The sequence below is a fragment of the Nothoprocta perdicaria genome, unplaced genomic scaffold (assembly GCF_003342845.1).
Source record: "Nothoprocta perdicaria isolate Ctin4 unplaced genomic scaffold, notPer1 scaffold_50, whole genome shotgun sequence".
Lineage (NCBI taxonomy): Eukaryota > Metazoa > Chordata > Aves > Tinamiformes > Tinamidae > Nothoprocta > Nothoprocta perdicaria.
The window spans coordinates 2,844,190-2,867,550 of record NW_020455755.1 but is presented as its reverse complement, the minus strand read 5'-3'; the positions used below and the strand labels follow the sequence as shown (position 1 = coordinate 2,867,550).

At 60.3% G+C, this 23,361-nt stretch overlaps 3 protein-coding genes across 4 annotated transcripts in view; 1 reads left to right on the top strand and 2 right to left on the bottom strand.

Annotated features, from left to right (window-relative positions):
- The window catches only part of ALDH3A2 (aldehyde dehydrogenase 3 family member A2), a 5,997-nt gene extending 559 nt beyond the window's left edge, over positions 1–5,438 (top strand). Inside the window, exons 2-11 of one of the 2 annotated variants that reach the window (XM_026047978.1) lie at positions 24–255; positions 323–408; positions 1,264–1,472; positions 1,588–1,705; positions 1,808–1,949; positions 2,122–2,288; positions 2,599–2,698; positions 3,092–3,327; positions 4,147–4,270; positions 4,576–5,438. In XM_026047978.1, coding sequence (XP_025903763.1) covers positions 24–255; positions 323–408; positions 1,264–1,472; positions 1,588–1,705; positions 1,808–1,949; positions 2,122–2,288; positions 2,599–2,698; positions 3,092–3,327; positions 4,147–4,227 — 1,371 coding nt within the window. In that variant the 3' untranslated portion in view covers positions 4,228–4,270; positions 4,576–5,438. The remainder of the gene's footprint in view (positions 1–23; positions 256–322; positions 409–1,263; positions 1,473–1,587; positions 1,706–1,807; positions 1,950–2,121; positions 2,289–2,598; positions 2,699–3,091; positions 3,328–4,146; positions 4,271–4,575) is intronic. The other variant, XM_026047977.1, reaches the window with a different exon arrangement.
- Positions 5,439–7,366: 1,928 nt separating this feature from the next.
- Positions 7,367–12,691, bottom strand: LOC112954655 (multidrug and toxin extrusion protein 1-like). The gene is given in 18 exon segments (XM_026047903.1): positions 7,367–7,587; positions 7,796–7,931; positions 8,208–8,302; positions 8,419–8,551; positions 8,660–8,729; positions 8,813–8,888; positions 8,995–9,103; positions 9,331–9,398; positions 9,505–9,618; positions 10,111–10,208; positions 10,457–10,554; positions 10,909–10,953; positions 11,080–11,122; positions 11,214–11,362; positions 11,598–11,638; positions 11,880–11,981; positions 12,311–12,478; positions 12,685–12,691. Coding segments are annotated over 18 exon segments (1,773 nt in total).
- A 1,203-nt stretch (positions 12,692–13,894) lies between these two features.
- On the bottom strand, positions 13,895–22,926 carry LOC112954710 (multidrug and toxin extrusion protein 2-like; the record flags this gene model as incomplete). Its single annotated transcript, XM_026047969.1, has 17 exons — positions 13,895–14,614; positions 14,986–15,064; positions 15,298–15,392; positions 15,581–15,713; positions 15,972–16,041; positions 16,348–16,423; positions 16,551–16,659; positions 17,036–17,103; positions 17,262–17,375; positions 17,675–17,772; positions 18,006–18,103; positions 18,391–18,435; positions 19,300–19,342; positions 19,623–19,771; positions 20,165–20,233; positions 20,760–20,861; positions 22,843–22,926. Coding segments are annotated over 17 exons (1,659 nt in total), but the record flags the coding sequence as incomplete, so codon positions are not given.
- Between the last annotated feature and the right edge of the window lie 435 nt (positions 22,927–23,361).

The following is a 23,361-nucleotide window of genomic DNA, read 5'->3' as shown; positions in this document are numbered from 1 at the left end:
CTGCCAGCGCCCCGTGCTTGCAGAGCGGGCCCAACGCCTACGGACACGAGCTGCTGGGCGTGCTGGGCGAGCTGGCGCTGGCCACGGCGCAGCTGCCCGCGTGGGCCGCCCCGCGCCGCGCCAAGAGGAACCTGCTCACGCTGCGCGACGAGGCCTTCGTGCGGCCCGAGCCGCTGGGGCTGGTGCTCGTCATCGGCGCCTGGAACTACCCCTTCGTGCTGGTCATGCAGCCGCTCATCGGCGCCATCGCCGCAGGTGGGTGCGCGCGGCGGGCGGGCGGCGCGGGGTGCGCGGGGCGCCGCTCACCGGGCTGCTCCCGCAGGCAACGCCGTGGTGGTGAAGCCCTCCGAGGTGAGCGAGCACACGGCGCGCCTCCTGGCCGACCTGCTGCCCAAGTACCTCGACCCGGTGAGTGCGGCCCACGGGCTCGGCCTCGGCTCGGGGGCGSCTCGCTTGCTGGTCCTCTTGGAAAAGGGCACAGAGCAGCAGCATGGGAAGGGATGGGCTGCTTTGAGATTGCGCAGGCAGGTGGTTCAGATAATATGTTCTCATTCTCCCTGCTCTTGTGTGGTCTGACACACCTGGGTAATCCCTCTGCAACGTGATAGTCYTGTTGGCACCTGCCACAGAGCGTGCAGGTGTGAGCGCCCGTCCCGCGGCTCCCCAGCCCRCCCATCCCRCGGCTYCCCATGCTGCCCGTCCCGTGGGTTCCTGCGCTGCCCGTCCCRCRGCTCCCCAGCCYGCCCRTCCCRCGGCTCCCCATGCTGCCCGTCCCGYGGGTTCCTGCGCTGCCCGTCCCGCGGCTCCCCAGCCTGCCCGTCCCGCTGCTCACTGCTGGCAGCCGGGCGCCTCAGGTGCTGCCTGGGCCAGGCTCTCCCCTACAAGCAGGGGCTCTGCGAGGAGCTCGGGACAGTCAGACCCCTGTTCCCATATGCTGGTAATCCATGCCCTACAAGCAGTATTTGTCTCGTGCCCAGCTCACCTGGCAGCTCTCTCCTCCAAGTGGAGACCACAGCAAGGTCCTCTTCCAAGTGGACCTTGCTGTGGTCCACTGAGGCACATTTTTRCTCTGGCAGTCTAGTCCTCTTGTGCAGGGACGAGGTGACAAGTGAAGCCTGGTTTGAGCAGAAGCAGCAGATACTGTGTCTGTTCCCATCACCTTGATCCTGAACAACCYGCAAGAGAGTCTGTGCCCTGGAGAGCTGTACCCTGATATTTGTTGCTCTGCATCAGGGCAGTCACAAGGCTCTGCTTTGCCCCCAGGAGCTGTACCCGGTGGTCACTGGAGGGGTAACTGAGACGACGGAGCTGCTGACACACAGATTTGACCACATCCTCTACACGGGCAGCACTGCCGTGGGCAAAATCGTGATGGCCGCGGCCGCCAAGCACCTGACGCCCGTCACCCTGGAGCTGGGCGGCAAGAGCCCCTGCTACATCGACAGGGACTGCGACCTGGCCATCGCCTGCAGGTGAGGCCGCCCGGGGCCGCCGTGGCCGGGAGCACGTGGGGCAGGAGGGCACGGGCCCCTCCGTGGGGCTCTGGAGGGGACAAACACCGGAGGCTCCTTCTCCCCCGCCGCCCAGGCGCATCACGTGGGGCAAGTACATGAACTGCGGGCAGACCTGCATCGCCCCCGACTACATCCTCTGCGACCCGGCCATCCAGGCCCAGGTGGTGGAGAACATCAAGGCGACGCTGCGGGTGAGTGCGGGGCTGCTCGCGCCTCGGCACTGCTCAGACCCTCAGGCCGGTAACGCGAGTCGGCTCTGGCTGGGAGTTGACGTCGCCGTGTCCTTTTGCCAGGAGTTCTACGGGGACGATGTGAAGTCGTCTCCGGATTACGAGAGGATCGTCAACAAGCGCCACTTCCACAGGGTGCTGGCCCTGCTGGAGGGGCAGAAGGTCGCTCACGGGGGAGAGACTGATGAGGCCTCCTGCTTCATAGGTAGCCGTGTTCCCAAGCGGGGCTGGGGCRGCCRTGGGGGCACGAGGSATAGTTTGGGGGCTGCTTTGGTGTGTCTTGCTGCGCATTCAACCCTAGCACTGCTCAGGTGCGGCTCCTGCCCTGGGCCCACTCTTTTGTCCGTGCTCATGGTCCTGCTGTGCTGTTTTCCCAGCGCCAACGATCCTCACAGATGTGTCCCCGGATGCCAAGGTGATGCAGGAGGAAATCTTTGGGCCCGTCCTTCCCATAGTGCCGGTAAAGAGCGCGGACGAGGCCATTGAGCTCATCAACAGCCGGGAGAAGCCGCTCGCCCTCTACGTCTTCTCCAACAACAAGAAGGTGGGTTTGGGCTCTGCTCCACAGCTGGGGCGGCTCCGGGTGATCCAGTGCTGCAGGTGTCTACGTCAAGCGTAGCTGGGGAGGAGAGCCCCTGGCTTCCCTGCTTCCACATCCCTCTGAGTTTTTSTTTTTGCCTTGCGTTATGTTTGCCAATAGGGGCTTGTCTGAGTTGACAGCCATGGGAAACCGCCGCGGTGGCTCTTGTGGCACCTRTCCCACCTCCTAGTCCATCTCTAGCTACAGTGTTCACTTGGTTAAAGAGGGTGCAGCCTATTTAGGTGGTTTTTTTGTGTGTTTCTTTTCCTATTAGTTAATCGACAGATTCATCTCAGAGACAACCAGTGGAGGAGTTACTGCTAATGATGTCATCATGCACTTTTTCCTCTCAAGCTTGCCTTTTGGGGGTGTTGGTGAGTTCTTGGGTCTCCTTAACCTCTGGTGACTTGAGCTTCARGCTGCAGGAGAGCCAGTGGGGGCTCGGAGGCCCAGCAGACAGCACCCACGGGAACATSCTGCAGACTGGAGGTGGCTCCATTAAAAGGGTGTGGGGAAGGTAAGGTATGGAGGTGGGTGGACATCCCAAGCCTGGGACAAGTTCTGCAGAAGAGAAGGGCTTGTTTTTTCTGCAGGGCTACAGAGGAGCAGTTGGGCCTTTCAGCTGCAGTGAGGAAGATGCGGGGTAGCTGACAGGCAGAGCAGACAGAGGGCACCTAGGATTGGCTTGTGCTCTCGTTTGCACCACGTGAAGCAGCGGGGCCCGGCGAGCCCAGGCTGCGAGGTGACCTGTGGGGCTGTGTGCGCAGGTCACAGCGGGATGGGCGCCTACCATGGGCAGCACAGCTTCGACACCTTCTCGCACCACCGCTCCTGCCTGATCAAGGACCTGAAGATGGAGGGGGCCAACAAGCTGCGCTACCCGCCGGCCAGCCAGAAGAAGGTGGCCTGGGCCAAGTTCTTCCTGCTGAAGCGCTTTCAGTGGGGTCGAGTGGGGCTGGTGGCCCTGGCGCTGCTGGGGCTCGTGGCCGCTGTGTTGATCAAGGTGAGCTTGCATCTCTGCTTCCCATGGGAGCCTGCAATTCACGGGGTCCTTTGCAAGCTCCTCCCTTGCAGCTGCGCTGTTTCCCCGAAGCCAACGTGTCTGCTCTGGCTTGGTCCTTGCAACGTTTGGCTCATCTGGAATTACCAGGACTCCTTTCCCCCTCTTGSCTGTGCTGCCTAGAAAGCAAATGTGCTCCGAGGGGTCTGCTGGGCTGCCATGGTGCTTGTTGCTCTGCCTGGGCAGGTGGCACCGGGCTGTGATGTCCTGGGGGGCTTTGTCCTTGGTTTCCAGGGTTTTCCCAAGCAGCAGACGGGAGCTCTGGGGAAGGGAGCTGTGACGGAAGGCCTAGACCTAGGAAAAGATTGGGAAGAGCTCCTGCTCCACAACCAGCAGCAGCTTCCACCTGCCCTTAGCAGGCATTAGAGGCATTTCCAGTTCCTCCTGCTCCCAGGGGGAAGTGGCAGGGTGGGGTGTCCTTGTCTTTGTGTGGGAGGCAAAAGCCTGCTGAGCTTGCTTGGAGAGCTCGAGATGCCTCTGGAGAGGTAGGAAAAGACCTGAAACCGCACGTGCGCCCTCGCTTCTCCGTGATGTGCCAGGGGAAGCAGGAGSCGGGGCTCCACTGCATCCTTCCCATCCCTGCCCCATGCCTTGGTGGCCCGAGGGAGCAGCCATGCAGGAGACAAGGGACGAAAGGGGTGCAGGGGGAGGCACTGGGCGTGTGGGGAGAAGCCTCCTTGTCTTGTCCTCCGCACACGCGGCCGGGACGGAGAGCCGCAGGGCGACGCTCAGAGCCTCTCCCAATCGTTTGGGTTTCCTCAGAACCACCAGTCTGTGCTGAAGAGAAAAGCCCTGTGGGCTTTGCTGGCCGTTCAGAGGCTGGGCTGGCTCAGTGGGAGTTAAGGAGGAGCAGGTTTCAGAGCGGTGCTGTGGCTCTTGCAGCGAGGTAGGAGTCTTTCTCTTCTACTGTACGCAGGCTCGGCGTGAGGTTGGGCGAAGCTGGGGCAGAGCAGTGAGTCGGGCTTGGAGAGGGTTCCCCTGGGAGCATGGGGCGTTTCTCTGGCTGTCGCCTTTGGAGCTGCCGGGGTGTCCCAGACGAGCAGCCCTGGGCACGGGCCGAGGGGACAGGGCAGCGAGCCGGGCCCGCAGCGCCCGGGAGCGACAGCCTCTGCTTGGGGCTGGGGCTGCTGCTCTGCAGAGGGGCCGCGCTGCCCCCGCAGCTCCCGGTGTTGCTGTGTCCCGCCTCCACAGGCCGCCCTCCACTGAGGAGAGCAGAAGGTGCCACCATCGGCTGCCATCGTCACCGTCCCCTGAGCGCTCGCTTGGTGGAAATGACTTTTTTCCTTGGTAACGGAGCTGCTGGGAGCACAGAACAGCCTTAGAACGACCCTCGTGGGGACTCGTGTTCGCTAAAAAGCCGTGCTGAGATGAAGGGACCACTTGGTAGAAGGAACAAAAAGGAGGACTGCGGAGCAAGACCTGCCCGTGCCGCCTGCGCCAGCCGTGCCGCACAGAGCGCYGCCCCGCGGCGGCTGCCCTCGTGACGGACGGTCCCCTCCTCGGCTGTGCTTTGGGCAGCAGTGCCRTCCCTGCCCCGGTGGGATGTCTGTTTTGGGCTGTGCTCATCTGAGCCGCAGCAACACRGAGGTTCCCAATTACCTTGTAGTCAAGGTGAAGTATCCGTGGATCCCTTAAAGCAAGGATTGTGCACAAGGAGTGTGCACGGCTGCAGAGGGGATCCTCTCTGGGGTGTGAATTTCATGACATGCTCTGAAAAATTGGGTGGCTTTTTACAAAATGGCCAAGAAAGCATTTGCACCGTATCTGCCTTGCAAATCAGAGTATCCTGGCTGGCACAAAGCAGCTCGCAGGCCTGCTGAGGGAAGTGGGAAAGACAACCCGTGGTAGCTCTTGATTCCTCCAAGGAAAAGCAATTCCAGAAGCAGAGGGCATTCCTTTGTGTGTGAGCCCCTGGCTTTCCTCTAATCATGCACTGGAAATAACATGGGAGCTGCTTTAGCTTGGGGAGTGGGTGCTGGGGAAATTGAAGGTCTCATCTTAAAACAAGGAAAAATGAAGAATCTGGGATAAATGCAATTCTCTGCAATATGAAGTGGAAACCTCTGTGTACTGTGCAATGAATGGGATTTCTTCTTAGTCTGCGCTAAGCTTTTATAATAATGCATTTTGCAAGTGCTAAATAAACACAGATTTATACCCGAAAGCTCCTGTGGCGCCTGCCTCTGTAGCTGGACCCAGGTGTCGCRTTCCAGAGATGTTCCCTGTGCCGCAGGAGGCCTTTGGGCGCCTGCTGCAGGGCTCTGGGTTTGCACAGCCCTGTGTCCCAGCCTTCCTTCCAACAGAGGTGGACACGGGTGCCTTGGGAGTCTCCTGCTTCCAGGGTCTCTTGTACCAGGTGAGGAATTTAGGTCAAGGATTTGTGTTTACACAACATCCCTGCGAATTTGTGTGGGAAGACTGAGGAATGTCCTGTAACGCGTCCCTGCGCTAAGGAGCAGCTTCAGCTTTGCTGCTCTTCTAGTCTGTGTAAGAGTATTAATGTTAAATGGTATCTGCAAGTGGAGAGCACCCAGAATACTCCCAAAGCAGAGCGTGGGGCTAGGCCGGGTGTTGAGCGTTCGTGTTTCTGTGCGCTCCTTTGAGCCCCCGCTGTCCCTGGCAGCCTGTGGCTCATCCCTGCTTCCAGGCCGGGCTCGGTGCCGTGTCAGGACCGTGTCTCTAGGTGGCAGCTGCTGGATGGGCCAGCGGCTCTGCACAACGCATTCTCCTCCTGCACTCCTATTTTTATACTTGATTTTGCTGCAGTTTCTCTTCCTCTGAAACATCTAGTCCTCCGAAGAGGTAGAAGGAAATGAAACCAACTCAAAGCAGAGGAAATGCTGAGCAAATGAGGGCTGAGGTTCCTGTTGAATTACAGTGATTGATCTAGACCTAAACCATTAGTTGTGCCTGAACAGTGGTGAAAGGCAGGTGGAAGGAGGACTTGTCTTACCTGGGGTGCAGACAGACCAGTTCAAGACCTACAAAGGTCTTGAACTGGTCTGTCTGCACCCCAGGTAAGACAAGTCCTTTGTAGGTCTTGAACTGGGGAGTCATTTGCCACAAGTGTGTGAAAGCCAAGAAAGTTGTGACAGAGCCTGTTATCTACATGTTATGTCTTGGGTGAGCCCTATAGCAAACAGTCTTGTGCGGCATCGAGCCTGACATATGTGTGTGTTCTCAGGTCTGGTGGAACTTGTCATCATCCTGGTGGCCCTGGGGACAGCTCAGGTTCGTTGTCCCCTAGCAKGCTGCCCAGGAGCAGAAGAGAAACAACCTCTAGGAACATGAACCATGCTGCCCTTGAARGGGTTTACTGCAGCACGAGCGAGGTCTCGGTGCACGGGAAACCCCTGCTAGGCCCCCACGGCGTGGAAGGGCCCGCGAGGGGACAGCAGAGGATTCCCGAGCTGCAGCCAACTGCCCCAAGGACACGGGAGCGTGACGTGGTTGGTGCAGGGTACAGGGCTGTGCCCTGACCAGGAGGAGCTGCCGTGACCTGAGTGCCCGGCTCTARGAGAGAGGCTGTTTCCTAAACTTACGCTTAGAGAATTAATTGCATTTCTCCTTTTTTATTGATTTACTGGTCATCTTTTATCTCCAGGCTTGTAACTGGAAGCCTGACCTTGAGCCTCGCGGAGYAGAAGCTGTTTGTGGTGAAGGGCGCCTGGTGCTGCGGGGCAGGAGCAGCGCGCGGGGCTCCAGGGCGCAGGAAGGCGCCCGGTGTCCCTGTCCCTAGGGGCACCCAGTGACCCRGGACCCCAGGGCCTGCGCTGGGGGCTGCAGCCCCCAAAGGCAGCCGGGCCGGCCCAGCCGGGGCTGCAGCTCCGCGCACAGGAGCCGCCGGGGTCCCRCGGGTTTGCTCTTTACGAGGCAGCGGCGCGAGGACCCCTGCCCCAGGGGCCCCCCCGGCGCCGGGCGGGTCGGGCTGCGCTGCGTGCGTGTCCGGAGGCGCCTCTGGCCCCGAGGCCCTCGGCGCCGCTCAGGGCCTCGCGGTCGCGAGCTTCACGGCGACGCCGAGCGCCAGCACCGCCACGGCCGCGGCGCCCACCAGCCCCCGGCGCACGAGCAGCTTCCTCAGGGGGACGGCGGCGCCCGGAGCCGGCGCGGCGGCCGCTGCCTCCCGGCGCTCCGGCCGCTCCGCTGCTCCCTCCAGCCTGGTGATGCCCATGAGCACCACGCCGTTCTGGGCGTCCRTGCCCGCTGCAGCAAGAGCAAGGCAGAGTCACCCAGGTCGGTGCAGGGGTTTTTGCCAGGCCTCAAAGCGCTTTATGGACCAGGGGCACTGGGGYCTTGCAGGGCTCTCCAGCCCTTGGTGTGCAGAATTCAGCCCATATTTAGTGGGGTCCCAGTGTTTCCAAGATGGGAGCCCCTGGCGTGTCCCTCCCCAAGCGACCCCGCCGCGCAGTACCTATGCAGCCCYGCGCCGCCGCCGTGGGGCCGTGCATGTGGGGCGCCGAGCCGTGGGGCAGGGCCTTGCAGGATCCTTCGGGCTCTGTGCCCGGCTGCTCCGCTGGCTGCTGGGCCACCCCTGCGCGGAGCTGGGCCTGGGGAGGCAACGATGGCGCTTAACTCGCAGCCTGGGCCGGGGCGGGCAGCTCCCACCGGCAGGGCTGCCGCGTTGGTCCCGCACGGCTCGCGTGGTGAGATGCGGCACCCAGAAGAGCACCCGGAACGGCACGGGGAGCCCCGCGGGGCAGGCGTGAGGCCCCGGGCCRCAGTGGGACGGGCAGCGCTGGGTTGTGCCCCATTTGCTGGGTCTGGCTTTGCCCCTCATGCCCGGCGCAGCAGCGAGCGGGGCGCAGGGCACGTGTCGGGGTTACCTCCTGGGCCGCCCTCCTCCAGTCCATGCGCACGATGTAGGCGACGAAGCAGCTGCAGAGGATGGAGACGCAGATGAGCATGCTGAGCCAGAGACCTGCGGGCAGAGACGCCGTCACCCGCCGCTGGCAGGGCCGGCAGCGGCCGCCGCTGCGGAGCCGCCGGCAGCGCCGCAGGGTCGGGTCGGGACCAGGCGGCGCCTCTTGGCGGTACCGATGACGCCGATCTTGACCACGAAGAGGAGCACGGCGCCCAGGGGCAGCCCCACGCCGTAGTAAGCGATGGCGTTGAGGATGGCGCCGAACTTCTGCTTGCCTACGCCGCGGAGCACCCCGCTGCAGGCGCCCTGCGCGGGACGGCAGCGGACAGGGGCTGGAGCCGGCGGCCGCCGTCCCGCCACGTCCCCCGGGCTGTGCGGGGGCCCGTCCAACACCGCAGCGCCCCGAGGACTTACACACATGGCCTCGAAGAAGTGGAAGACAACGTAGACGGGTATGACCCAGGCCACCAAGCCGATGATCTCCCTGCGGAGGGAGCAGAGGTACTGGTTACTGGGGAAACTGGTGGCCGCTCGGTGCGCGCTGGGGCCGGGAGCCGGGGCACTCACTTGTCACTGGTGAAGATGTAGCCCAGCACRTCCTTGGTGGCCGCCAACACGGCCCCCACCGCTATGCAAAACCCTCCTGAAAGGCAGCGAGGGGCTGAGCAGGCTGGACCCGCGGCGTCCCGCGTGGGGTGTCCGGGGACACGGGGCGCGTTGAGCCCCTCGCGCGGCGTCCGCCGCCTCACCCGTGCACAGCAGGCACGTGGAGGAGGATCTCTTGGCCGTGTCCACGTCGCCAGCRCCCAGCGCGTTCCCCACCTGCACGCTAGCGGCCGTGCCGAGCCCCAGCGGGATCTGCAAGCACAGGGCGCCGCGGGTGACCCACGCGCGGGTGGCACCAGAGGGACTGCAAAGAGGCGCCCAGCAGGAGGCTGGGGCTGATGCAAAACGCATCCCCGGGAGGGAAGGGCTGAAGCACGGCGGGAAGAGGAGACCCGAGCTTGCCGGAGCCGGTTCTTGCTGCAGCCGGCGGTGAGACTCTTCCTACGGAAGCCTGACCTTTAACAACCGCCAGACCTTACCATGAAGGCAACAACGGACACCTCGTAGATGATGGACTGCGCCGAGAGCTCCACGACGCTCAGCAGGCCTGAGGGGCAGGAGAGGGGGTCGCTGACGAGTTGGAGCGCCCGGCGAAGACCCTCTGGGACCCCCGTGCCGGGGCCGCGCTCCCGTCGTCCCCTTCCTCCACCGACCGATCAAGAAGCTGCCGATTTCATAGGTCCACCACTCGATGCAGATCATGAGCATGCTGGGGATGGCCAGCGAGGTGAAGCTGTCCCAGTCCAGGAGGCACTCCACGGACCAGCCTGGGAGGAGACACGAGGAACRTCGCCTGATCAGGACCAGAATGGCCGAGTTGTGCGTCTCGGAGGGCCGCAAGGCAGCCGCCYGGGCCTTGCATGCCATGAGCCCTATGCAAAGCCCCCAAGTCAACGCTCATCAGCTTGGCAGAATCTCATCACTGTGCATGGACGTGCTCTGCTGCTGCAATTGCCAGGACCCCGGAGCTGGGCACCTCCGTGTGATCCCTCTAGGACCCGAGCACCTCAGGAGACCCTCGCACCGGGGTCCGGGTTGCTCCTGCTTTGGGCCCAGTATCCCCAGTGCTTCAGCAGAACGCGCCAGCCGCCAAGAGCTCCCAGAATTAATGTTCACTGCATGGCACGGTGCCCGTCACCGGCGCAGCAGGTTAATATTGCACCTTCAGGGCTAACAAGTCGTGCTCCATAGAAAGGGTGACACATTTACGGGCATTCATACAAAGCAGGAGCACGGTGGCATGGGGGAAGATGTCTCACCTCCCCACGTCTCCACGTGCAGCTTCTTGCCTACAATATAGAGGAACAAGAAGATGGCTTGAGCGTACTGAGCAACGGTGTTGGCCCAGGCYGAGCCCCTGGAAGGGAAGGGAAAGGAGAAACCACGTCTGCATCCTGCTCCCGGCTCCCGGCACAGCCGCTCCTGCCCTCGTGCTGGCAGGTCCCAGTAAACCAGCTCCCAAAGTCAGTCCTTTCTGAAAACACYGCGTTTCTCAGAGCAAAGAATCCTGTTTCCTTTAAGCCGTTTGCTGTTTTGGACCCTCGGGTGAAGCTGCAGCTGCAACGTGGGCTGTCTCATCCCGCGTGGGCCTCGGGTGCTACTCACACAATGCCCAAGCCCAGCACGTAGAGGAAGATGCAGTTTGCCACCACGTTGACCGTGTTGCCGAGGATGCCGCTCAGCACCTGGGGCCACATGATCATCTGTGAAGAAGAGGGGGTGGCCTTCATCACCTGCCTCCCTGCTGGGGAGATGCAGGAGAGATGCAAAGACCCCTGTCCAACCCCTTCTCGGCTCATCACCTTCAAACCAGCGGGCAAGCTTGTGACTTTAGTCACCTACTTTGAAAATGATGGTGCTGGAGGTAAATCCCCAATACAGGAAGGTGCAAAGGAAGGTCCATCAGGTACAACTGTCCCTGTGACATGAGTGATCTCCAGGGAAGAACTTGGAGCCACCGGCGGGGGTGAGCACCACTTGCCAGGACTGTGGCCGAGGGGAGCCCCATGCCCAGAGCAGAAGACCCTCYGTAGATGTGAGTGTTATGGGACGCCTACCTGGTTCTGCAGGTATCTGGTCTCCAAGTGATAGAGAAAAACTGCCTGAAAAGCAAATTGGTGCGGGGGGTGAAGCCCGTGGCTGGAGCGGGCTCTGCGTCCTGCTCCCCGCGCCGCTGCAGCCAGGACCGTCCTCCGCGCAGAGCATCCCCCATTGCCCCCAGCACTCACAGGGAGCGAGGGCACGAACGCCGTCACGTAGACCTGCGTGAGCCTGGGGGACACGAGAGCGCCCCGTGAGCCGGGCGTCCGGGCCGCTGTCCCCCTCAGGAGGACCAAGGCGCCGGTGTCRGGGGCCACCCGACCTGGAGACCTCGGGGTCCTGGCGGACCAGGAGCAGGAGCTGCTCGATGTTGATGAGGATGGCGCAGCAGGGGAAGCAGCAGAGCAGGAGGATGAGGGTGGCGCGCTGCAGGATGACGCCCACGCGCCGCAGGTTCCTGCTGCCGTAGGTCTGGGTGGCGAGAGGGCGACGTGAGCCCTGGCCGCAGGGAGCCGCAGGGCCCAGCRCAGCGGAGCCGCCCTGACGCCAGCCCAGCCTGGAAGCACTCGGTGCGTCAAGGGGAGCTCGAGCTCCTGCCAGCCGGCTCGGGGTGCTCCCGGCTCCCCGTGCCCGGCCCTGCCTGGCGCCCRGCGCCCGCTCCGCAAACCCGGCAGCTCCGGCGCGGGCGGCGACGGCTCCGACCCACCTGGGATATCAGGGTGTCGCATGCCGAAGACAAACCGTATCCTACAGAGATGGCAGTAACGTTTATAACCTGGAAGGAGCAGAGGAATAAACAAATGTGAGTGTGTATAATACTAGATAGGAAGGGATAGCTCCTAAAAGTCAGAGTCCAAAGTCTCCTCAGTTTGTCTCTATCCCCGTGTCACAGGACGTGGCCCCAGCCTCTGTCTCCCTAACCAGAGTGCAGCATTATCAGGTCGGAGATGCTGCCTGACAGGTGCCAAGGCACTAGGGAAATACTCACAGCGATGGCCAGTGTGACAGAGGCCAGTTCAACCTTCCCCAGGTGGCCGCAGAATATGGAGCTGACCAGGTGGATCAGGAAAATCAGGAGCTGGTTCACGATCTAGGTGCGAGGAAGAGGAGACGGGGAGAGACAGAGGGGAGCGAGAGGGGCAGCCGTGCCGGAGGTAGAGACCTGGCACTGCGGGGCCCGGCGCAGGAGGGAAGCTGCACCCATCCACCAGGACACAACCGGTCAGCAAACAAATCCCTCGTGGCACCTCAGGTAAAACTGGTTTGAGGTTTCTACCCCTTTGCCAGGCAGTTAGAGCATCTTCTCCAGGAGCTCTGGAGTTCGGGCTCTGCTGACCGAGGACCCTGCTCCCCGTGGTGCCCGCGGCCGCTTTGACCCTCTCTCCCTCYGCGCGGGTCCTCTCCACCTGGGAGCCCTACCAGCGGCGCCGACAGCACCAGCAGCTTCTTCGCGTCCTCCCAGAAGTTGTCGGGCACGAGGCGCCGCAGGCAGCGGCGTTTCTTGGCGCCGGGCTCGGCGGGGCTGCCGGCCCCGGCCTCGCTGCAGCCGCCCTCCTCGGCGCCGCTCGCCGGCTTCATGCTGCCGCGCTGCCGGGGCAGTGGAAGGCGGCTCCGCGCGCGCGCTCCGTTAAAGCCKCCGTGCGCCCTGCTCGCCAGGGTAAGCAATGTGTAACCACGGCGCGGTGAACTTCAGCCAGCGCCGCGCTGCCGCTGCACGGGGCCGGGGTCGGGGCAGGACGGGGAGCCGGGCGAGGGGCCCGCGTCCCCCCGCGGGCAGCACCAGTCGCACACACCACCCATGGGAGGCAGCTGGTGCCCCACGAGCCCCCCCAGCGCAGCCCACCTGCCGCTGGCACTGTCCCTGTCCCCAAAGAGCTGATGACTGGCAGGGCTCTGGGAAGAGTCGCTGTGGTTGCTGGCACCCACCTGCCTTTCCCCTGTCCCGCTGCGGCTCTGCTGGCGGGAGGGCACGAGGTTGCTCTGTCTCCCAGACGAGACGGAGGCTTCTGGGGTCCCTGGGATGTCTCTCCCGAGCTCCTGCCCCCGAGGGCTTCGTCGGCCAGGGCTGGGCTGCTGCCCGTCGCGCCCCTCTTGTCGCAGCACCGCGGCGGCCAAAACAAGCCGGCCCCKTTGGCTCCAGCTGTCGGCCCCGCGCTCAGCGTCGGGTTTCAGCGGCACCGCTCCGCCAGGCCAAATATAGCGTCCTGCCCTGGACGCGGCAGGGCGAGCGCGGCCGGCCGGGCGCCCCGAGCTGGTCACAGARCCCTCGTGCACCGCACGGTGCTGGGCTCGGGCGGGCAGGGCTGGGGGTCCGCGGGCAGAGCCGGGTCCAGCTCCTCCTCTAGCAGGCGTCAGTGCCCAAACACAGGGACTCTATGCGGGCACAGTCTGCCACAGTTCCCACATCGAGGTAGACCCGCGCATGGGGCCAGGACCCTGCACTTTGTGGTCACGGTTAATGGGTGTTTCAAGCTGATTTACTCTGTGTTCCTTCTCCTTTTTTTCTTTTTAATTCCCAGCCCGCAGGTGACCAGGAGAGCTGCCCATGGGGCAGCGGTGCCAGGGGACACTCGTGTTAAGGTGCAGGGCGCTTCCTTGGCAGCCGTCCTCACGCCCAGACTTTGCTCCGGGGCAGCGCAGCCGCCTATCAAAGCGTTTCCCGTGTGGTTCAGCAATGCGCTGGGAGCAGCTGAGGTGAGGGGGCTCTCTATYTGTGTGTGAGCAGAGCTGGGTGCTCCTTGCTGCAGCCCAGCCAGGCTCGGGTGCCAACGTGGGGCACCAGTACCAGTCTTTGAGGCTATTTCCCTGTGAAAGCTGGTCACAAGCTGAGGCTTGTGCTAGGAACCAAGCACCTATCTCCCCGCCCTGAGCTTAGCAGTGACCGGGGCTGTGCTCACAGCCCATTAACTACACGGGGTTTACTCAGAAAACTTTATTGTATCAAAATCCCAGGTTACAAAAGTGCAAAGGAGTTGCTCTAGGCCCTGCGCCTGCATTCAGGCCAGGAGCCAGCACCAACACCTCGGCGGGAGTCAGCCCTTTCCTGGCAGCAGGGCCCGGTGCGGCGGCGCGCTGCCGTAGCCTCAGCGAGCGGSCTCAGACCTGCCGAGACCCAGGAGGGCAGCTCCGTGGGAGGACGCGCTTTGTGGGCAGCAGGAGCCTCTGCCCTCGGCAAAGCACCTGGTCCAAGGCTCCCTGGAGCTGGATGAAAAGCTTTCCTTGGAGCTGGGGCAGCACCAGGCCTGGCTCCCTCCCTGGGCAGCCCTAGACACACTCGCTGCATCACAAGTGACATCCCAGCGCAGTGCTGGAGAGGGGACGGCCTCTCGCACACTTGCTTCCTGGGTGCTGCGTCCCCATCTCCTTTAAGAACTGAGCATGAGGGATAGGAGGTTTTGACTTAACCAGAAACCAAGTGACTCTTAACAAGCTACTGAGGAGGAAGTGTCTTCCCTGGYTGCCCTCTTCCCAGGACGGGGCCGTGCCCACGGCAGCTCTAGYGTTTGCCGGTCAGCAGCCGCAGCAGCAGGCCAGCGAGCAGGACAGCGACGGCCGCCGCGGCCACCAGCGCCCGGCGGAGGATGAGGGCTCTCCGGAGCGCGGGAGCAGGGACGACCGGCCCCTCCAGCACGACGAGCTGCTGGTCGGGCTGCTTCTCAGCTCCTGCAGCACTGTCGGGCAAGACCACGGTGTCCACGGCATCGGCATCAACAGAGACGTAATCTGGGAACAGAGGTGAGTGTTTCAGGGAAGCCGAGCTGCCAAGCACGGACACCCCAGCCTGTTACTGCACAAGCAGTGGTGACAGCCTCTCTCAGGGCTCAAGGACAGRGGACACGCAGCAGCAAGGTGGCAGGTGTTCCCTGCTAATGCAAACAGTGGCGGTGCTGGCCCTTCCCTGGAGCAGCCCGGGTAGCAATAGGGGACGAGTACCTTGTACCCATTACTGAGGCAGCAGAAGTGTCACTAGGCTGGGACCAGCACCACACACTGCAYGTCCAGCTGTCTGGGCCAGCAGGACAGAATTGTGAGGGAAAGGAAGGACTGGGTGGAGAACTTGGGCTCCCTCCCTGTTATCAGGCCTGGTTACATACCCAGAGCAGATATTTTGTTAGCAGCTGTGCCATTGGAGTTCACATCTTCCAGTTTTTTCAGTCCAGCTCGAATCTGAGCCTAAAAACACACAGAAGAGTTGCTCTCCTTGGAGCAGCCTTGCCCAACCAAGCAAGTCTGTCTCCTTCTTGTACCTTCCTTCCCAAAGCACCAAATTGTTCCTGTGCTAGAGCAGAGGGACAGGGCTTGTTTTGCTCCTTCCCTGCAAACAGCTGCAGGGTTATAGCCTTGTGGTGGGACAGGAACTGGCCTAAAGCCTTCTAAGAGCTATGCGAGGGAAGCTCCAGCCTTACCTCTTCTGCAGCTTTCTTCCAGTCCATGCGCATGACAAAGGTTGAGAAGGAAAGGGCTTGCAAAGATATACAAATGATCATCCCCACCCACAGACCTGCAACAAGGGAGAGTTATTTTAGTGAGGGCTCAAAGAAACCCTGCTCCTGCCTGAGGACTTTGGCGGGGTCAGAGCTTTGSTCAAAGTCAGTCTTGATCTGAGAGACCACAGGGTTTGACCCAACAGGAGCAGTGCTGGCAACTCGCACAGAGCTAGGTCCCCAACACCAAACAGAGCGAACTTACCCAGCACCCCCAGCTTAGCCGCGAACATCAGCGAGATGCCAATGGGCAAGCCGATGGCGTAATAGCCGATAGCGTTGGCGATCGCACCCATCTTCTGCTTCCCTGCACCCCTCAGCACACCACCACACGTGGCCTGAGGAAGGCAGGCACAGGAATCACCACACGGGAAGAGCACTTAGCCTGGTGGGTACCTCTAGAGGAGCTCAGGGGATGGTACAAGCTACAAGCACAGGGGGATGTTGAAGAGAAGCTGTAGCTAACGCAAGCAACTGCTTTGGCAGGTTCTCAGGGTGCTTCCCTGTATCATTTTTATGGATTAAATGATAGCTCTGCATTCTCCATGACATCACAGCCTGCAGAGAGGGATTGCTCCACATTCTGGAATACTCACTGCTGCGGCATCGAACAAGTGGAACGGAGCAAAGATCATCATCACTTTGGACACCAAGGTAACAATCTCCCTGTTGGGAAAATGTATATGCTGGTCAGAGAATGTAGCGTAGGGGTTCTCACACCTCCTGGTCCCACCTGGGCCAGCTGGGGAAGCTGCTGGACCTGCAGCTGGGAGCAYATGCAGTTTGGGTTCTGCCAGAGTGTTGTCCCAGAGCCAGCAGCATCCGTGTGACACAAGGCAGTGGGGAGGAATGTTTGGGGAATGTTTGGGGTTTATGATGGGGTTTATGAACTCCACCTATGAGCTGTTCCTAGGTCATTGCACACGAGGCCCACCAAGCAAGTAACTATTTAAAAGAAAGCAGCCAACCCACTTGTCACTAGTGAAGATGTAGCCCACAGTATCCTTCAGGACTCCCAGTAAAGTAGCAACCACTACAGCAAACACTCCTGAAAGGAAAAGAAATAGTCAAAGAGCTTTGCTCTGCAGACTACCTACCTAACTACAGACACTGCGAACTCTGCAAACTACCTAGCTAACTATCCTGTATTCCCCTCCGCAGGGGCCTGAGCTGACCTGAGCAGAGCAGGGCAGTGAYGCAGGAGGTCTTGGCTTGCACTGCATCCCCTGATCCCAAGGCATTGCCCACTCGGACGCTCGTGGCCACGCTGAAGCCCAGTGGCACCTGAGGAGCAGGAGACAAGGARGAGGTGAGTGGCAGCAGAGACTGCCACAGCTTGTCTCTTCCCAGGTAGAGCATTGGGGACAAAGAGTTGTCACTGACACTCAGTTCCAGGCTACTTTCTGCAGCTGGCAGTTACAGCCCATCCCATGGGCGTAACATTTTTTTGGATACATTGGAGAATCCTGAAAAACGCGCTTGCCTTACCCAGGAACAGAGCGATGCTAATGTGAGCACAGTGTGGGGCTCCTCGGGGCAGGCGCTTGCGGGCTGCAGTGAGGGGTTTCATGCAGCAGGCACCTCCAAACCTGGTACCTGGCTCTGCTTCCCACCCCGCTGTCCTCCTGAGCCAGTCCTGGGGGACACGCACAGCCCTTACCATGTACGCTGCGCAGGAGAGCTCGTAGATCACAGACTGAGCACCCAGCTCCACCACGCTGAGCAGCCCTGGAAGAGATTTAGCATTTCCTTCATCACATCAAAATTAAAACTCCTTTAAGGAGTTTTGCAGGTGCTTTGGGTGTGCAGCAGAGAGGCAGCACCATGGCAGGCATGAGTGGAAGATGCTCTGTTGAGTCAAGGTAAGGAAGAGGGTTTGGACTCACCTGCCAGGAAGCTCCCGATTTCAAAGGTCCACCACTCAATACACATCATGAGCATGCTGGGCACAGCCAGACGGATAAAGGAACCCCACTCCTGGAGGCAGTCCGTGCTCCAGCCTGCAAGGAAGAGGTGAAGCAGAATGAATGCACTCTCCTCAGCGTGGGGGACATGTATCATCTTCTGGATGCTCTCTCAGGACAAGGACTGCAAGCCACATCTTCCAGAGCATCTTCCCTACATGACAGCGTGTTCCTGAGCCAAGGTGAAGAGAAAGGATTTGGGGGTACAGTCATGGGCTTGGGCTCAGCCTAGTCTCTCTATCCCTCTATCAGACCTATACTCTGCATCCTAGTGACAGTGCCAAATCCCCAAGGGCAGACAGCAGTGTTTTAAAAGAATGAAGCATGGACAGTACCTCCCCAGGTCTCCACATGGATCTTCTTCCACCGCACGTAAAGGAAGAGAAGGATGGCCTGTGTGTACTGAGAAATAGTGTTGGCCCAGGCAGACCCCCTGAGTAAAAATATGGACAGGTTACGAACAGCATCCTTCCCAATCTCAATTTCCCCAGAAGAGACCTAGTGGCATCCAAGGGAGCTTTGTGGCAGCTGTGGCAGCCTTCTCTTTGAAGGCAGCCTTCTCTTTGGAGGCTGGGGCAGAACCAGGCACCCAAGACACCCCCTCCAGAGCCCTGAGCAAACCCCTTCAYGGAGGGAGATGGTGCCACCGCGCCCGGTGACACTTACACCATGCCCAGCTTCAGCGCGTACAGGAAGATGGCGTTCATGGCCACGTTGAGGACGTTGGCTGCTATGCCCGTAATCACCTGGGGCAAAATGATCGCCTGGAAGCCAAAGACATATTTTGGAGCCCAGATCCATCACTGACCCTTGCTGTTACCCAAAAGAAGCATGGCAAAAGCATGACTCCTGTGACAAAGCAAAGGGGAGAGTATAGCAAGACTAGTCCCCATGGCTTCTCCCTGCTCTGCAGGGCTGGCTGAAGACTAAAGATCACACGTTTCTCAGCCCAGTGCTCCCTCGGACAGGGTGTACTTAGATCACCACTCTTATCTGCATTCCCAGGAATACCTATAATCTGCGGCCCAGCGCGCAGTTAGTTACACAGTACCTGACTTTGTAAATATCTTGTCTGCAGCTGGTACAGAAACGCCGCCTGAAAGAAGGAGGATTCATTTCATCAGYGCTGCGTGGGAGTCCCAAGCCCTCCCCACTGGCCCGCACAGAGAGGAACCCGGTGCYGCTACGGTTCAAGAGCCAGCTACAATTTAACATTCCCGGATAAATCCCTTCCTCGCCTCCTCCCGCCACCGTGTCAGGATGCCACAGCCAGGCATGTTGCAACAGCACCTAGGTCTTGTGGCTCATTTCAGCTGGGTGACACTGCTGCACACCAAGCTCGGAGCAACAAAAGGCAAAGCACAAAGCAGCTTCCCTTGCTGGGGCCCAAGGGGAACCTCGGCCTTGCAGAGTGGCACCGTCCCTWGGCTGGGCACTAACCCTCTCCATTCCCACCAGGATGAGAGATTGGTCTCCAAACTGTAGATCTCCCAAGTTTCTCCATCAGCAGGAGAGAGCCTGCAGATMCTGAAGGAAAGTGATAACCGACAGCCACTTATTTTCTAAGGTAACTGATCCTTCTCTTAAGGCAGTCTCTTCAGAAAGAYAGAGTAAGAGGCAAACACCTGGCACTGCGAGTGTGTGCTGATAGCAACCTGCAGCCTTCATCTCCGAGCTACGAGCCAAGGGGGAAGCCCCTGCTTCCAGTATCTACAGGCAGTTACTTATTGCACAGGGATGGGGCTTCAGGAGAAGCATTTGCACAGTGAGATGGAAAAGTGCATGTTTGCTAGTCCAACAGTCATGATCAGCACACATCTCTTAAGGCCTAAGATCAAGGGACCCATTGCAAAACCTTAAATCATCCTCTCCTGTGATCCACGGAGCCAAAGATTCTCCCTCTTTCCCCCAAACGTTACTGAGGGTTACAGAACTTGTGAGAGCTTTAGCAGCAACTTACTGGAAGAGCTGGGATAAAGATCATCACGTAGAGCTGTGTTAACCTGGAGAGAGAGTTGTAGCCCCAGTTAATGATACAGGAAAGCAACTGGAAGCAACAGGAAAGCAAGGCCTGGGCACCCTAAAGATTCCAGAGAAGGTTCAGGGGACCCTAGATCCATCATCTTGGTTTCTGATAGCCCTGTCAGCAAGTGAGATCCCAGAGCCCTCCCCGCTGCCAGGGCCGTGGAAAGGCCCGTCGGAACCAGAGCCTTCAGTGCCTGGAGGGCTGACGTCCCACGTGCTGCAGACCAGAGAGGGGTCAGACTTGATCTCGCTCCTGACCTGGAGACCTCGGGGTCCTGTCGGATGAGCAGGAGGATCTGCTCGGTGTTGATGAAGATTGCCCAGCAAGGGAAGCAGCACAGTAGCAGGATAAGGATCCCTCGCTGCAGGATGGTGCCCACCTGCTTCAGGTTCTTGCCACCGTAGGTCTGAGTGGAGAGACAGCACCAAGGAGAGAGATAAGGCTGAGGGAAAAAGGTCTGGGCCGATGTGCCAGTCCAGAAGCAGCAACAGATCAATTCAAYGCAGTTTCTTCCCACTCCCAGCAGCAGACAGAGTGGGGTTGGTTAGATTGAACCAGACCTCACAAGGATGCACTTCCCTGCACTACCCAGGCACAACCCAGCGCTCCTCGGAGAGTCTGGCTCAGCCCCACGTCTTCCTCGTCTGTGCCCCTCCTGTCCCCCACGGAGGGAGCAGGCTCCAGACAGCACGTTTGGAGCCCCAGGCTGGCTAGAAGCTGCCTGTATTGTCCTGCACAGGACACAAAGCAGCACCAAGCTGAACCCTCCCCACGCACGGAACGGGCAGCAGCTACTGACCTGGGACATCAGCGTGTCGCATGCCGAGGCTAAGCCAGAACCAATGGAGATGCCCGTCACGTTGATAACCTGGAGGAGAGAGGGAACTCGGTCTGTGAGGGAGGGTCACAGGGCTCTGGCCCAAAGCGCCGTGTCCCTCTCAGCTGGGTGGGGAGATGTTTCTGCTGGGAGTTTCTGAGAAGTCTCCAGACTGTCTCTGCTTCTCAGAATAACACATAAATGTTATCCAAATAGCCTCTTCCCTCGTATGCTGTGGGAAAAGATCCTCCAGCAAAGGCCAAATACCTAAAAGATAACTCGTTAGTGCTGCTCCCAGCTGCAGGAGCATGTCTGGGCCTGGCAGGTCCAAAGAGCTGGGTCAYAGGCTTAAGCTGGTGCAGGCCTTGCACTGACACTACTGCTTACTGCTCAGTCCTGTATCTCCTGCCTGCCCTCTGGCAAAAGCAGTTCGGTAGGTGCAGTGTCAGTGCTGCATCGACGTGCTTAGACATGGGCTTCTTGGGTAAGATTTCCTCTAGGGTTTTTCTTCATTTTTTTTTTTAGGGTGGTCCACAATTTGTATGCTTTACATCAGAGAAGAAAAAGCAACACTTACAGACACGGCCAGTGTCACGGCATCGAGCTCAGCTTTCCCCAGATGGCCGCAGAATATGGAGCTGACCACGCTGATCAGGAAACCCAGCAGCTGGGCTACAAACTGGGATGGCAGAAGGACACTGTGAGGTAAGCTCTGATTGCAGCTCGGCAAACACCGTCTTGCCCCGCGACTTGGACTGTGACCAGTCCAAGTTTCCTGGTGTTACAAGAGGGCCTTGAACCCCGAGCTCTGCTGCGAATGCTGCCTGGAGCTCCAGCTTCTTCCGTTGACTCCTAAAGTCTTAAAATTGTTGTGGAATTTAGGAATTAGACGGTCAATCTGATAGATGACTTTGTTTTACATGGGGTTTAACAGAGCCACTAAAAATCCTGTTTTCCAATAGGATATTGGAAATACACTGTTTTGTGTAGAGTGTGTGTGKGGGGGAAAAATCAGCACTCTTTTATTCTCATGTGTTTCTGAGATATTGCTATGCCAAGGGGAAAACTCTTCTCCTCAAACCATGTTGTCATCTCCTCCTGGACTAATGCGAAGTTCAGCTTACTTGATCCTAACCTGGGGCTACAGAAAGGGTTAAAGTTACTTTAAAGTTAAATGCAGTAGCAATTGCACTTGAGACCTCTTTTTCCCTTGGCAAGAGGGCAGCCCCTCTGCAGGTGTCCAAGGCACAGGGACGTGGCAGAGCAAGAAGGCAGTGGGAACCCGGGATGTTCACAGCTCGTTGGCTCAAGCTGCTTTCCTTCCAGCTGGTTTATAAGCTGGAGAAGCATCTCTTGTGGGGCTGGAGGAAGAGCAGAGCAGAGTCATCCTCCTCCCGGACYCGGGCATGCTGAGCTGCTGTGAGTGATGCACAAAAAGGCTCCCTACCTCCGTGCTTGATCCAACACAAGAATTGACATGAAATGAGTATTTACTGATGACAGCTACACCTGGAAGGCAGGTTCAGGTTTCGTTTGGAGGTTATCTGGGCATTGGGAGAAGTATCCCAAGTCAAAGGCAGCCGGGATTTCACTGGGGGATTCAGCTAAAGAAAGAGAAACCAGACTCRGCTTCCTGTCTGATCGCGGGTGTTAGTGCTCTGATGGCGAGGAGGAGGTCTCAGAGAAACTCTTCCCTTGGTACCTATCAAGCAGACGGAGCAGAAGGTTCAAACCCTAAAACTTAATGTTTAATGGATCTAGACTAGGTCTCGTGTTTGACTGTCGCGGTGTGTGTTTTGCTGGCTGTAGAGAGCCAGGGAAAGGTTCGTCTTGGTGCAGATGCTCCTCTATGCACAGGGGCTCTGAGAAGAGCCCATCATCCGGTACCTCAGCCCTGAGCATCCTTTGGGGAGGCCAAAGAGCGGGTACCAACCCCCAGGACTTGCCTAAGGCTGTGTGGGGGCAATGGGGCTGTGAGCAGCTTGCACTGAGCCATTTAAACAGCTTGCATGCCCACTGCTCCTCTTCTAGGGCGATTTTCACGGGCGCTGCCAGCACCCGCGTCGCCTTAATGGACTAAACTAAACAGCAACAGGAATTCCTGTGAAAAAGACTAGACACGTGGGTGGTAATGAGGGAATAAGGGAAGGACTGGGCGTTGATGCGAGCTGAGCAAAGGCGCTGGCGGGCGCAGACGTGGTCTCACAGGCGCCGAGGGACCCGCGAGGGGAGCGGGAACCAGGTCGCCCCGCGGCCCCCGGAGTCTCGGGGGGCTGCTTCGGCGGGGAGGCCGCGCGGGGCGAAGCAGCCGCCTCCGGGGCTGCTCCCACAGCCGCCGTTTCCCCATGGTTGGCGACCGTTATCCCTCACACGGCGATCGTCACCCCCTCTTCTACACGCGGCGACCGTTACCCCTCACGCGGCGACCRTTACCCCCTCCCTTCTGCGCGCGGCGACCGTTACCCCTCACGCGGCGACCGTTACCCGCCCCCTGCCCTGCGCGCGGCGACCGTTCCCCCTCACGCGGCGACCGTTCCCCCCGGGGCTGCGCCGCCTCGGGACAGCTCCCAGCTCCCGCCGCGGCGCCGCGCGGCGCCTCCCTCCCTGTCTCCCTCCCGCCCTGCCATGGCGCGTGGCTGCCGCCCGGCCCCGGCTCTCACCACGGGCCCCGCCAGCCGCGCCAGCTCGCGGCTCTCGCGCCGGGCGCCCGCGGGCAGGAGGCGCCGGGCGCCCCGCAGGCCCCGCGCCGCCACCGCCGCCATGCGCTGCCGCTGCCGCCGCCGCCGCCTCCGCCCGCCTTATGGGCACGGCCGGGGCCGGCCCGCCGCCTCCCCGCCCCCGGCGGCCGCGCCGGGGCTGCCGCGGGGAGGACCGGCCCGCGCCGGCCTGGGGCGGCGGGACACGGTCCCCCCGAGCCTTGGTGAGGGGCTCGGGAGCCTCGGGTGGGGCTGGAGGCTGTTCCTGTCCGAGCTGGTGGCTCTGGGGGAGCCCTCTGTGCATTGGGGGTGCCAGTGCTGCGGATCTCTCCCCTCGTGTGCTGCCTAGGAACAGGGACCACGGGTGCTGGTCACGGGCTGTGCRCCCTGGGTACCCAGGGGCACAAACTCTGCGGAGGTGACGTGTCTGGAGGTCTCTGGGGGAAGAATGGGGGTTCACATGCCAACACTTACCTGTCTAAG